General features: G+C 34.4%; 1 protein-coding gene and 1 long non-coding RNA gene across 4 annotated transcripts; one reads left to right on the top strand and one right to left on the bottom strand.

Annotated features, from left to right (window-relative positions):
- The first annotated feature begins 1,741 nt into the window (after positions 1-1,741).
- Positions 1,742-8,509, top strand: LOC109506319 (uncharacterized). 3 transcript variants are annotated; one of them, XR_002165580.3, is made up of 5 exons: positions 1,742-2,203; positions 3,129-3,366; positions 3,440-3,586; positions 7,711-8,287; positions 8,373-8,509. It is a non-coding gene; the product is annotated as an uncharacterized lncRNA (long non-coding RNA). The 3 variants fall into 3 exon arrangements; XR_002165581.3 differs by having other exon boundaries at positions 1,743-2,203; positions 7,711-8,265; positions 8,373-8,504; XR_012134747.1 differs by lacking the exon at positions 8,373-8,509 and having other exon boundaries at positions 1,755-2,203; positions 7,711-8,355.
- Positions 3,654-13,220, bottom strand: LOC105052564 (kinesin-like protein KIN-14Q). Its single transcript, XM_073244205.1, has 19 exons — positions 12,585-13,220; positions 12,006-12,175; positions 11,742-11,885; positions 11,136-11,393; positions 10,982-11,053; positions 10,798-10,866; positions 10,562-10,666; positions 10,078-10,185; positions 9,907-9,988; positions 9,718-9,813; positions 9,457-9,633; positions 9,261-9,367; positions 8,976-9,156; positions 8,574-8,733; positions 8,243-8,496; positions 7,994-8,157; positions 7,720-7,878; positions 6,255-6,718; positions 3,654-5,201 (listed from the first exon to the last, which is right to left on the bottom strand). Exons 1-19 carry the CDS (start codon positions 12,700-12,702, stop codon positions 5,063-5,065), a joined length of 3,027 nt encoding a protein of 1,008 aa, XP_073100306.1. The 5' UTR covers positions 12,703-13,220; the 3' UTR covers positions 3,654-5,062.
- Positions 13,221-15,602: the final 2,382 nt, after the last annotated feature.

Here is a 15,602-nt window from a genome sequence, read left to right on the forward strand (position 1 = left end):
CCCTATCGCCGAGCTCCTATGACCAACGCCCTCCCCTCTTCCAGCATGCTCATGTCCCTGTTCCACCAATAGAAAAAAAAAAAAAGGAAAAATTAGAAAGAAGAAGGAAAGAAAGAAAGGAAAAAAAAAAGAGACAAAATAAAAGAAAAAAAAAAAGAGATAAATGTATATTTTTTATAAAAAAAATTTTCCATCCACTGTTGATCTTCCCCCTCCATCTAACTAATAGATCTCACTTGAAGATCTTATCCTTCTCTATATACCCATCTGGTAGACCCTGACAACTGCTTACCAGCCTTTCCTATCTCTTTTTCCCCTGGTTTAGATTAGAAGCCTAATCAAGTCCATTTGGTTCCCACAGAACTTCTTATTTTATAATTAGATTTTTTAAATAGTACATATAAATTAGTTTATCTTTTGAAATGATTTTGGATAGGTACAGCTAATTTGCCTATTTGACCTAGTGATATTCGATGAATTGAAGTAAGGGATCTTGACATGAATCTAACTGATTTTGAATTATCAGTCAATTTTAATAAATAATGAAAACATAAATTTAAATTATATTGATATTATTCGCTCCATATTTTTTGGAAAAATTTATGGTAAAGCATATAATTGTCTAATAATCCATATTTTTATACTATTGTCTCATGGATATTCACGTGTGAATAATTTTTAAATTATGAAAAATTATATTTTTATTTTTTTATGAAAATAGTTGAATTGCTTGAACTAAATTTTAGTCTTATTTATAAAGATTATTTATGAATTACAAACTCTATAAATTCATTTAGTATTTTATTCATGCATGATTTAAAAAAATATGTTTTAAGAAAATATAACTTAAAAAATATAATTTAAGAAATAAGATCACAAGCTCTTAGATAGCTATAACCACATCTATTGAGGTCAATCAATATCCTAGAACTAGCATCCAACGAAAATGGCTCTCTACCAATGTTTTAAAGTTGGTAATGAAAATGAACAATGAAATCATGTCAATTACAAATATATCTTTGTCATAGGGTTATGGTGACCATAATGCAAGAAATTTGTGAGCATTATCAAAACGATAATATGGTGAATTGATAAATATCTAATGACTATGATTATTTTTATATTGTATTTGAATTCATTTTTACATACCCGTATGATTGATACATACATGATTGAATTTTGTTACAGTATAGTTTGTTATATTATTATGATTATGGACACTTTATTTTATAGTAAAAGTAATCTTCTAAATGAGGCGTCAACTCATATGAAACTTATGCTTGATTCAGTAAGATAGTGTTAGCTTTATAGTTCATCCTTTCCTTTATATTTTTTCAAATGAATAAGGCTGCTCCTAGCAGGAAGGGATATGCTAAGCAAAGTTCAAGATAACAAGCTTCAAAGCTAGTCATGAGCTATTAATAATTAGTTTATGATTATGAAATAATGAGCTTGTAGCTTTGAATATCCATATCAGACGCTCTGTGCCTGCACCTCTTTGCTTAATAAATGTTAAAAATTTTTGGACCCTATTTATTATTATGTAATTTTTATATAGATTATCATTTGTGTTCCATATTATTGTGGGCAATACCTCACGATAGTACGGTCATGTCATGTTTCAGATTTGGGGCATGATAATATTAAAAATGATAAAATCATAATTCAAAATTAAAAAAAAAAACATAAAATTTTAGAAATAGTTTAGATAACAAATAATAAAATTAAATAATAAAATTAAAAATAATATGAACTTTTTAAACTATTTTAAATTATTTTATTTAAAAATAAATATAGGAGAGATAAAAATAATAAATGACATTACTATTAATAAGGATACATGGCATCATTAATTTGTAATACAAAATTTTTAAATCAGTCAGTAATAATTCATAAGTAAATCATAAAATTTATGTATAATTCCTTAGTAGTCCTAGATCAATTTATTTTAAGAGACATCAATAATTTTGAGATTATTGTAACTATAATTCAATCCCCTTTCCGCTGGTGCTTCTTGGCGCATCCTCCCACCGTGCAGTCCTCCACCACCTCTTTGATGGTCTCTCCTTGACATCCTCCACCAACTCTTCTATTGTCTTTTCTAGCTGTCCTCCATTGCTTTGCTGATCAGTATAAGCTAAAAGCAACAAGCCCCGACTTCATCTTCGAGCCCATTTTTTATGCGACTCTCATGAAGACACAGGTTTATCTCTCTCTGTTATGCTCTTTTTGTATCCCATCAGTGGCGTGCAACATATTATATATCTGTATAATTATGAAGTAGCAAAAAGATGACATCCAATCATCCATCTCCTTCTGTGGCTCTTTAGTTCTTGTTTTTCTTATCATGGATTTTCTGTAGAATTTTATAACAATGGGATACGTCTGATGCTTGTCGGATGACTATTTCATTATCCAAAATAGTGTTAGCAGCAAATTTTTAACTTAAAAATCTGCCATCCATTTTATATATATGCCCCAAAAAGTAACATTATGTGCCATGCATCTTGCATTTTCTGAAATGATATCAGGCTGTAAAAAGAGTCTTGATTCTTATGTAGACTAGATATGATTTTTTTTTTTTTTGAAGAAAATGAAGTATTATGTTAGGATATATCATAATTTGTTGGTAAAGTGGCAACAGATGTTGTTTGGTAAATTATATAGATAGCTAATAATGACTCAGATATGTTTTGAAGCTTTTGGTATGTTTGATAAATTCTTGTAACTCATCAAATTGTAAGTAATGTATGAGGGCAGGTTTACATCCTTCTAACTCTATGGTCCGTATATTGTTAATTCCTTAACATAGGTAATCTGTAGTTAAAATCTCAGAGGAATTAAATCAGTTTTTAGCTTTCCTTCTATGAAGGAGTTCCAAGTAAGCAGTGCTCGAATCAACATAACAGTGCCTAAATATGAAAAATGAACTCTCAATCTAATTAGTTTTAATCTTTAACATGAGACATGAAACTTGAGTATAGTCTATAGAAAAAACAAGTTGCAGCATGCTTGTTTTCTTATATTTCAGTATTACTTTATATGCAATCTCCTTGCGGATAATGCTATATATAAATCAGTATTACTTCATATGCAATCAATTGTTTTATTGTATTTGTGTTATGCAGGCAGAGGTGCTTCCATGATTGATGAATATAAAAGATGTAGTCCTGGAGGTCAAAATCAAGATAGCATAGCCGTTGTGGTTGTAAATAGGAGATACCTGCAAAGTAAAAAGAAGACACTCGAAAAATGCATATATCTATTTAGTCTGCCGAATTCAGACTATTGGATTTGAAGAAATGGCACTTTGAGTGCTAGAATTTAGACCGGAAGCATCGAGTATCCGACTCTACCTGAAAATATGTAGGTATCATTTAGACTAAGAAAATTGTGTTTTATGCATAATTTGGATAATTGTGTGGGCTTCATTTATCAGATTGTGGCTATCTTCTGCTGCTAAGTACCACCTCCTCTAAGAAGAGATTTGAGATGAAATTAATTGTGCTTAGCAAAGACCGAACAATGTTGACTATGGGGCCTATGTTCTCATGTTCACGGAGATGCAAGATGACAAAAATTTTCAGTGAGTCACATATATAGAAGTTATGTTCCTTGAAAGATCTTTCTCAATCCTCATTGCCTCATATATTATAGTTTGTCATAGAGGATGTAGTCATTGGACAAAATATGATTTTCATACATGAAATTGTTTGATATGTAAGTACAAATATTAGTCCCTGTTGTATGTTTAAAAGAACCCTTTTTTTGGGTATTTGATCGAGTTAGTAATTTGTGGCTACATAGACATGGTGTGTGGTGATAGATGTTTATAAATAATTGTGCCTAAAAGCGTAGAAGTATGTGCAAGTTTATATTATCTGTATACAGGTAGACTTTATGTATGTGCATATTTACATTAATTGTCTGCAATTGAGTGTAGGTTGATAGTATTTGCAGAGTTTACATAATCGTGGGCATAAATGTGTGCTAAAATAGTGGGTGCAAGTTGATAAAATCTGTGCAAGTGAACATTAAGTTTGTGCATACTTGAGTTCACCATGTATATTACAACAATAAGTGCATGCATATTGGAGATCAGGAAGTAACGTCCTTGGTAATACAAATAATAACTAGTTACCAGCTTATCCAAATGGATTTCAAACTTGTTCGCCACAGCCATCATGCATGCCAGGGCTTTGATTTTACTAGCATGTGTTTGCTTTACCTCATGGCTTTCTATAATCCAGTCTGTCCATTTTTATTCACGACCGGCTAATGAATCTGCCGGTCCTCACATAATATTGATACACTGATACATAGCCAGCATATGAAAGCTAAAGCCAGACCTGGTCACATGGTGAAAGATCATAAATCTACATCATAATCTAAATGTGCTCCTTCCACATGATGTATAAAAGAAGTCATCTTTAAAGTAATTATAATTGTGGGGTTGAAGGTGTATTTTACTTCCCTCAATTTGGCTTTACATGCTAACATACGTCACTTCTACAACTGCTCAAATCACATTGGTCTAAGTAGTTATGATTCCAACTGGTCCTGTTAGAACTCTGTTAATCATGGTAGATCCAGACAGATTGAACTCAGATGTCAATAGAGTTGGACTTGATTTAGCCTAGGCTGATCACTTAGAATTAAGTAAAACTACAGAAGCATATGGGTTTAGGAACTGGAGTTGAACATAAAGATCACATAGCTAGAAAACAGAAATGCTGTGGGGGAAAAATTGCTATATATTAGCCTTCTCATAAACATTACATCTGAGCTTCGGACTTTTGCTTCCTCTTATCATCAATTTGTATATCTTTATCTATTTTCTTTTCTTTCTGAATTGTAAAAAATACAGACAATGAATTAAGTTATAAAAGCAAAGCAGGAGGGTGAGAGAATCTTCCTCTTTGGCACCGATCAAGACCACTGTCCATGCAACAAACAGAAGCAAGTATTTTTGCCACTCAATACAAGGGAACAAGGTCCTCAATCTCTTGTGCCATGTGATAAAAAGAAAGCCTGGAAAGTTCACATCTTTGTCATATAAACCTTACTTCCTACTTTCCCCCTTTCCACTAACTGGCCTCTTTCCACCAATGCCACCGGAAACAGGAATTCTTCCTGGCCAGCGTGTTGTTTGGCCAGGCCCATTTGACACTTTCCGTGACGGAGATGGGATGAGAGAAGTCCTGGTGCATGGATGTGGAAAGAAAATCATCAGAACATTATAATTCCAAGTCGGTCAAAGACATGCACCTCCATTTCAAAATGTGGGCCAACTTAGTTAATTAATTAAAAAATCAAACTGTGGTTAAGATGCAAAAACAGGAAGGACATCCGCTGCATAAATGAATTTTGAAGTGATAATCAAATAGTTAAAGCCATGCAATCAGAAAAAAAAGAAGGCTTATTAGTTTGGATTACTGAGGAAACTGGATGTTGTGATATCATTCCCTAGAAATGTTGAGCTGCCGATAAAGAAGAGAGAAGCTGAAGCACAATTTTAGGCTGTTCTTTCATGAGCAGTTGCAAGTTCATACCACTGAATACGGTTCAAGGATTCAGATACATGGATTGCTCACCTCTTAAAATGTGCTGGTCCAGATTGAGGATGATGTGGTAAAAAACATAAGAATAAGATAACTCAAAGGAAGCATAACAGCACTGGTGGAGAATCTAGCAGCAGAGAGTTCACTTAGATGACATGAATAGTGCAACAAAGATCTGAGAGATTGCAGTAAGTAGAGTGGCTCAAATTTCCATCAATGCATCAAAAAATGGAGTGCAGATCTAAACCAACAAAGGGCAGAAGTCATAATTAAACATTTATCAATCTGATAGCATAACCTAGTGCAGCCCGTAATAAAAAATGCATTATTAACTGAAGTTACAATGATTTGCATTGTTGGAGGTAGATCAACAGATTCCATCAAAAAAGTCCCTAACAAATAGAAATATCTGCCACATGAAATAAGAAATTTTTAGAAAGCTCTCTATATCTGAAAGAGGTTCTTCTGTACTATCTTGGAGTACAAGCAAAAAATCAATAGAATTAGATAGAATCAGATCTAACTTCTTCATAATGGCCGGTTATGCCAATAACAGAACTATGTTAGGGACAGTTTCAGTTTCACATCGGAAATCAGAAGTTCCAATTTCATATCAGAAATCAGATTCTATCTTATTTCTAGTCATTTTGGATTTATAAATATAGTGCGGTAACGTTATCACAAATGGATTACCTGACATGCAGACTCTTTATTGGCTTTGTTTGAGGCTTCTTAATCCTTGATCCTACCACACTGTCTGCCGCAGTAGGTTCTGGAAGACTAAACTGCCATTGCATATCTTGTTCTGAAGAATCAATGGCCACCAAATCCAAATCATCTGAATCATCAGTTGCTACGGATTCAGCCCGATTTCTATGCTGTTCACTGTAAACTCTTGCATCAGGAACAAATTTTTGATAAGCAGGGAGTTGTGCACTATTTCCTTCCCAATCTCTTAGGGAATCTTCAACCCCTATGACAGCCTCATCCTTGTTAATGATGACCTTGTTGACCCACTCTCTAGAACTTGCTTCTTTGTCATCCATGTTCTGGAGTCCAGGACTGCTCTCTGGCGATGGAGAAGGATCAGTTTCCATCAATAACTCTTGGATATCATAGTTTGCTTTCTTTTGCATCAGCGCAGAATTGCTCTGGATCTAACTCAGATACAGACAGAAGCAAAACAAAGCAAGAACACCATCAGACTGAATATTTGATAGTTGATACTATGTTATACAGCAAAATTTTCACCATCAAGCTCAATAACTGGGAATATATTTAAATTAAAAGAACATCAATAGAAGCAAACGGTGATATTTAGAAGGAAATAAACAGGAATTTGGTGCAGTAGTTTACATTAAAAAGCACTCAGATGAGTTACTGAGAAGATTGCATACCCTGCATCCAAACCATATGCAAACTTCATCGGAAGTTATCTGCTTACTGCTACCTATTTGCAAGTAAACAGTAAGCTAGATAGTATGCACAACAAGAATTGTCCGCATTAACTTGTCAACCTTCTTGACAAATTGCTAAGTTTACTGATGGTATTATCATTTAACTGCTATACATGTGTATACAATCATTTATATGATAAGAGATAACTCCCAAAACGAGGAAGTTTATATGATGTTCATAACCTTTGTAAAAATGACTACAATAAACAAGCATCGACTTCTTAGCCAGGAGAAAATAGTAGTAACCATCATGGATTTTAGGCAAGATCCTGAAATGTCCAGGGAGAATGGTTACATCTTCAGCTCTTGAGTGGAGATGGTCAAGGAAAATTTCTATGAAAAATCCATAACCAAAATCCATTTCTACATAGAAGATTTATTATTTGGTCTAAGTCTTCTTTTGCAAAAGAAAAAAAAAATGCAGATGTACTGTATGCTTAAAAGTTTGTCAAGTCAGTTCTATATCATGCTTTTTCCTCAAAAATGAATCTTGTAGCATCACATCTGCTGATGGTGTCAGTGCAATGTTAAGCACACAAAGATGAACATTAAGCATTCCATTTTGACATAATACTGGAAGTCTACCATGCATTGCAATTAACATAAAATGCAGTCATAGAAGATTTATCATTCGATGATCATGCAGGAATTACCAAGTCGAAATCACTGATATAGGGTTACCATTTTAACAGGATGATTACCTCTGTGCTTCCCACGTCCTCCATTGGCTCCCCGAAGCTGGGATATGATGGTGAGATTGCATCAGCCTTCTTCCTATATATATCAGGGCTGGACATTGTACTTCTTACATGTTCAGCTTCTCCCTCTCTACTAGCTAATGCTGCCTTAAGACTAGCTATCTGAAACAAAGGGAGGAAAACATTATCATTCAGAAGAGCTACAAAGCAGTGTAAATAAAATAATGTGCAGGCTGTATCAACCAATGCAGCTCAAGAAATGCCATGAAGGTAAAACCTGCTCTCTGAGCTCTTTGACTTCTCCATTATCTTTGTTTTTCTTGGCAGCACCTAGCTCAACAGTAGCAACCCGGTCAGCAAATTTGAGAGTGCTTATCGTCTCACCAATGGCATCCATCTCCGGGCTTATGTGGACAAACATCAACGTTTTGGCTTGCCCTCCTGAATATCAAAAGCAGAAATTTAATCCTATCCCCCTGGCAATATGATAAGATTGCCTGATAAGATCTAAAATATCATGTCTTACCGAGAGAGTCTTGAAGTAATTGTGTGAGTTTGCTATTCCTATAAGGTACATGTGTGTTCTTTTGGGCAAGGGCAGATATTACATCTCCTAATGCTGAAAGAGATTTGTTTATATGTTGTGCCTCCTTCAGCCTGTCTCCTTTGACCTCGGATTTATCTACTCTTTCACTCCCTGCCAAATCAACCAGATGCATGCATCCTCGAAGAATGTTCCCAGATGTCAAGTCTCTTCCTTGAACATGAATGGTCAAGCAACTGCAAATAAATCCATCAGTAATGCATACAAAAGAGGAACTGCATCTAATTAGTATTTGAATAGAAAACATCCAAACCTGTGAGAGCGACTGCTACGGTCATTTAAGGCTGTTGAACTCACTGCCCGATTTTTTTGACCAAGGTTCATCAATTCAATAACATCAGAAGTTGATGCAACAGGTACCAAATTTGCATCAGGTACATTAAGTCTTTTTTGTGAGCTGTTACGAATTTCTAATGTTTTTACATGTGAAGGAAATCCAGCATGTATGAATTGTGGAGAAAGAATGTAACTGAACAGCATTATAAAAGGAAGCTTAGGAGAGCAAAAGCATTCGTTGTTACATAAATGGCATTATACAACATTATTTTAAAAAATAAAAATAAATAATGAATTTATGTATTAATCAAAATATTATTCCCTGTTTTCTTTTAAGAAAAAGGTCTAAAATAAAGAAAACAAGCTAGTTTAAAAGGATATCTTCTGTTCCCGCCATCATTTGAAAGGAGATCTCTCACTTGCTCGTTATATATCTCAATCATCTGAACAGCAATCTCATAATAAAAAGTGTCCCTTCTCTGTTCTGAGATATAAAACAGGTCATTTAATGCCCTATAATTTACACCAAGACCTTCCTTGGTAAGTTCTTTAGGTCCACTCTGCATCAAAGAATTAAATCAAATCAATCTAGATCCATTATGATGCTCAAAGTTTCATGTGATCAAAATTTTAATACTTGAGTATGGGTTTTGTCGGTCCTCACCATTGTATAAGTTTTTCCTGATCCTGTTTGGCCATATGCAAAAATACAGACATTGTAACCATCAAGAACTGAACGAATAAGAGGTTGTGTGTCTGAAAAGACCTCTTCTGCATCGATACAGGAAGAGTTTAGTGCTCAGTGGTTTAAGTTATATTACAGAATGTCTAAGTAAAAACAAACAATAGTCTTCAAAAACCTTGAGTTGCAGCTGGGTTAAAGACTTTATTGAAGGTAAAAGTTTTATGCCCTTCTTTGCCGTACTTTGCAGGGGTGATGACTGTAATATTTTCATCATCAATACGGCTGATGCTGCTCATGCTGCTAAATTGTCCAGGAAGAAATGGTCTCACGCGGCAGTAAATCCTAATGTTCCCTAATAAAGGAAAAAAGAATTTCAACATAGAAATCCTACTTTTCATAAGAAAATATAATAGCTAAGAAAAGCTGGCAATGTCACCTTTAAGATCTTGCACTTTATTGTATAACTTTCTGTTTTCCTCAAGAACATTGTGATAACCTGAAGCAGCATGGACAAGGATCTGCAAATGCTTGCCTATTTTGAAAAGAAAAGGAGCCATGAGAGACTGAGAGTAGGTTTAGCAATATCTGATGACCAATAAAACCTGAATATAATGCCCAATCTTACCAAGACTCCTAAACTCCTCAGAGTACTGTGATTTCATGAACTCCATGCCAGCTTTAGCCATGTGAAGGGCTTGTTTCAGTTCCTGTAAAAGCATCATAAAGCGTCAATATAAATAAACATATCTTATCATCAAGGTTATCTTCAAGAGAACAATATCACAGCAGATTATACCTGAATGTCTCTTTGTTGTTGATAAAAAATTATGCGTCGCTTTTGAAGCCTCTCATTTAGAGTATCTTCATCTTTCGAGCAGACATGAATTTTCTCTACCTTATCCATCTAATACATAATGAAATTATTAAGCATTTAAATTGCATCCAAATTCATAATGATCCATATTGATATCTCATATATGATGGAACAAAATTTCAAAAGACACTACACTATTGAAGATATTCAAAAAGAGCTTGAAATTGAATTATAAAATGAAATTGTATTTCCCATATTTAAGCATCAAGTAGCATTGTGGAATACAGATCCACAACCTGCCTTCATTTCATCAGAAGCAGAAGAGACCTCCATCAAAACATTCATCTCAGAGAAGGAATTATTGTCATCAGTCAAACCCTAAGATTAATTGCATCGAAGCCAATTATACTTTTCATAATTAAGCATCAAGTGGATGTTTTTCTTGAAGTGAAGATCCAATGAATACCTTTGTTTCATCAGAAGCAGATGAGTCAGCTGCCAAAACATCCTGCTTGGAGAGGCAATCATGGTAGATATTATCGTCTGCCAGATGCTTTGAAGTTGTCTTCACCTGTTAAGTCATGCAGTATCATTATAAATAAATGTGGTTATCAATGGAGCTCCAATTATCCTAAAGTATAAAACATATCTTCAAATTGAATTATAAATAAATGAATAACATAAAAATGCAAGTAAGCCTACCATCTCATTTTGGCTTGCAATACGACGCTCAAATTCTTTCATGACTTTACTTAACATTGATTCCACAAGCTACAAAAGGGCAAAAGTACTTTTCATCAAAAAAAGAAAAAAGGAACAAAAGTGTCTTATTTCCTTTGTGTCTAGTGATAGTTTCAATCAAATAACATGACAAGCATATCCTTACCATTGGAACTTCCTCAGGCTTCTTATCTGATAGAATAGTGCGGACAAGCATATTCAGAGAATGTGAAGTTGTCTGCGAGCCAATGGAAATTGCTTAGATGAACTGGGTATAAACAACTAAGTACTGTAAATCTAACAAAATTCAGCTTACCAACCATTTCAGTTGATTCTATTGAAAAGTCTGCACTTAAGTTCTGCTCCAGTGATATGCCATCCTGGAATTTGTCGCCTGCTTGGGTCCTAGACAAGGAATTCATGAAAGGTTCCAAGTTTTTCCTCATGAAATATTTCCCTGTGCTGGCAGCTTTCAACATTCCACCATATTTCGAGGAAAAATTTCTGCCTGTCTGTTTACATTCATTGTAGGACTTAAGAGCCAAGACACTGTTAACTACCCTTGAGCCTTTACCTCCCTGTAATTCCATCCAGAATATAAAGAAAAATATGAAGATCTTACATGAAGACCAACAAAATGAAATTACAAAGCAGGCATAAAATTTTCATTTGAAGACAAAAATTAGGCAGATATCTATATCCAAAAAAAGGTTACTATTTTCATGCAGTTTAAGAATAATTTGGACCCACTAAACATGATTAAAGAATGCAATGGCATTGAGTGAGATGAGAGGGGAAAAAAGGTTGGTTCCAAAGATTTTTTTTTTTTTCTTGGAAAAGCAGAAGCTCGTCTCTTCTTTAAAGTTCATAACTAGGATTCAAGGACAACAAATTCTCTTGATTGGCTTACGAATTAGAAAACCCACCTTTTCTAGATCAGATGCCTCAAATGTGGGGAGACCCATCTCTTCGAGTGCACAAAGGAAATTCCTTAAATTTTCAAAGTACTGATATACTGACAAAGCTGCTCCATCTGGGAGAACAGCAAAATCTGCAGGAGCTTCTACCACCTGGACATTATAATCATAAGGAGATATAAAACATATCACTAGGAAACATCGAGAAAAATCGAATAAAAGGGGGAAAAGAAGCGTAACAAGATCTAGCATGCTCCTCTCCATTGAACCAACCTTTGGCACTGCACCAGGATGAACCCTGTTGAGCGCATTGCAAAGAATTATTCCATTTCTCAAACCAATTCTGAATTCCTCCTCGGTAGGCTCTTCTGGTAAATCTTTAGCACCACCAATGAACCCAACCATCTTCCTCAGCCACCCAGCTGCCTCATACCTTCTCGTTGCTGCCATTATAAATTAAAACCCACGAATTTTATTCCTTTATTCTTCATCAATGCTTCCTTGGTCTTTAAGTTTGGAATTCAAATCTTCATGTTAGAGAGAGAGTTATGTCGAGGATGAAATTAAAGAACATGAAGTCTACAGATCTTCTTATCTTATTACATAACAAAAATTTCTTGAAAAATTATTTCACTATAAGTTCAGAATTCAAATCTTAGAGAGAATTATCTCGAGGATGAAATTCAAGAACATAATGTACAGAATTTCTTATCTTATTACGTAAAAAAAAATTCTTCAAAAATTATTTCACTATAATTGACAAAACAGAGCATTGTCAAGAGAGCCATTAGGTCACGAAAACGAGCCTATATTTCAAATATCGAAACAAAGAAGAAATGTTAATCGACCCACCTGCTTCCTCTTCCTTCCTTGAAGCCAAACCGATGTCGCTTAGCCTTAAACCATGCTGACTCAGCTCGTCCTCCCCTACCGACGCCACTGATATTGAAAGAATCCCCTCCGACGCCATACCTTCCCCAAATAAATCCACCCAAAAACAAAACCCAATCAAGTAGCAGAAACCCTTGCCCAAATCACACCAAATTCACCCTTCCCTAATCATTCCAGCCGCCAAAAGAACTCCAAAAAGAAAAAAAAAAAAAAAAGCGCACACAGAGAAGGAAGGGAAAAATATGGGAAAGCTACGATCTTGGAGAGAAGGAAAAACTGAAAAACGAACCCCGATCGGCGAAGAAAGCCACTAGACGAATCACCCCAGATTCACGAATTCCCCACCATTCCAGCCCCAAAAAAACACAGGGAAAAACCCAGAAAACCCCAGCAAAAGTGAGAAAAGCTCCAAATTTGGAGGCGCAGGTCTGGAGGGGTGGCCCTCGAGGTCACTCCTCCGCCGTGGGGGGAAGAAGAGAAGGAAAGAGAAGGGGAGGCGAAAGGGGTAGCTTTCAGCCTCCCTTCTGGCGCTCTCGCCAAATTAAAAAGGGAGCGAAAGGAGCCTCCCTCGGAAGCTCTCGGCTCGGACCGAGGCGGCTCTTGTTTGGCGGAGGGAGCTATTTGTAACAAAAAGAAACTATGAAGACCGGTTTGGAATAAAAAGTTAAAAACATGAGGAGGTGTAGCCCTTGTTACCATTGGATGCTTCTAGCAACATCCAGAATCTCACCCCCAAAAAAAAAATAGTCAAAAAATATTACTTAAATTTTTTTAATCCAATAGGTATCTAAAATCTAATGTATATATAGCCAATATATGACTAAATACATATCACATCTTCCTATGTACTTTATCATCTAAGCATTCTAAAAGACTTGTGTTGCTGTATCTTCTGATCCATATAAACTATAGACTAAGTCCACTCTAATATTATTTGTAACGATCTAAAATATAAAGTCTAGTTGAAATATATTACTTAGCATCTTTTACTTTATATAAATTTTTAAGATCTATCCAGTATATAGCCAATAAAGTACTAAACACATATCTTATAGTTCTTCGTACTTCTTTGTTATTAGGCTAATTTAGAGCATATTTGGATAATTAGATCCAAAATTCAATAGAATTCATGGATTGAACTAATACAATTATCAAAATCAAACTGAGCTAGACCTATATTTACAAATACCTAGAGTATATCTGGAATGGGCTGGCCCTTATCATTGTGTCTCTTATTAACCAGGTTTATAAGATTGTTTTATTTCCCAATCGATGGGGTTTAACTAATTGGACTAGAAAATTTGTTGTCTCCGATCATAGCTCGACATTATCCACTCATTATTTGTTAGAGGGCTTGATAAACAAATAATATACAATATTGAGCTTTTCTTTAGGGGTTTAACTAATTTGAATGAAAAATTTGTTGGCTTTATACTAACCATTCATTATACACTCTTTATTAGTTCCAAGTTACTGTGAACAATTATCAAATCATTTTTTTTTTTTAGAAAGAAGTTATCAAACATTTAGATTGGTGCTCCATAAGCATATTGTTCAACAATTGCAAGCATTCATCAAATATCCTTTTATTCCTTTTATATTTTTTATATTTATATCTTTTTCTAGTGATTTAAGTTGGCAATAGTGATTTCATGGAATACTTGTATGGTGATAATTCAAAAGGCATTATATAAAGCTCCTTATAAATTGAGTTATCGTTAGGATTTCTTTTTTTCTAAGCAATTTTATGGTTTGACTACTAATGCTGAAACATGGGACTTGAAATGGATAGGAAATTTGACATGGTTTGCCTAAACCAAGTCTATAGAGCTCTATTTGATTTATTGGCCAATGTGGTGATCTATTTTTCTCCATCATATTTAACATTATCTTATTGTTTCTCCTACAAATTCTCAGGAATGTAGGATTGTATCACTATACTATCAATGCATAACGTGGTTAGCAGATGGCAAGTTGAATGTTTTCCATTAGTATTATATATGAGAGTTTTTGTGGTGCTTGACTCTACTTTTGGACCATGCCAAGAGCGCCTAGTGAGATCACTAATGCTCCAACAACTCAGAATTTTTACTCAATAGTTATAGAGTTTTTTTGTTGCTTGTTTTGAATTGACACCATATAATGTGCCAAATAATGGACCAATAGAAAAGCTCACAACTTTTTTGAGTGCAAACTTCAAATGAAAACATTTTTATTGTAGGACTTATTAGAGTTGAATTACGTTATGTTTTGGATAAGAGGCAAGGAGAGGTAAGAAGTACAAATTTCACCTTCTTTTAATTGGAAAAAAAGTTTAGCTATGATATATTTTTTCTAGCACAAGGCCAAGGTTTTGTAGGGCTTGAAGGCCGAAATTTGTATGTTGATATAGAAAACTTGATTGCCACCTTAAATATCTATTAAGGCTTGGATCTCACCATATCAATTGAAAGGTTAAAAAACAAGTCATTTCCCAGTATAAACAAGTTGTCTTGAGGATCAACATATTATCAGTTATAGAATATTTTATAACCAACTTTGCACCAACCAATGCAACCTTCAAAACCTTGAGCATTAGTTGATAAGTTGTCTCAAATGCATTCTTGATTATGCAATATAAACCTGACTAGTTATGGAGTAGATTTTGATCCAAAGGGAGAAATTTAGGATTTGTGGGCATTCACCCTTATATGTATGCATATATTGTGTATGTACACATGCATGTACATATGTGTGTGTCTCTACATACATACATACATACATACATACATACATACATACATATATATATATATATATATATATATATATGTATGTATGTATGTATGTATGTATGTATGTATGTATGTGAAGCGAAAATTCAATGCAGGGGCAAAATGGTAATTTTAAATTTTTTTTAAAATTATTATTTTACAGCGAAATTATTAATTAATCTCATTAATTAATATTAATTAATCCTACACTAGGATCTAAATATGA

Source organism: Elaeis guineensis, chromosome 10 (genome assembly GCF_000442705.2).
Source record: "Elaeis guineensis isolate ETL-2024a chromosome 10, EG11, whole genome shotgun sequence".
Classification (NCBI taxonomy): Eukaryota; Viridiplantae; Streptophyta; class Magnoliopsida; order Arecales; family Arecaceae; genus Elaeis; species Elaeis guineensis.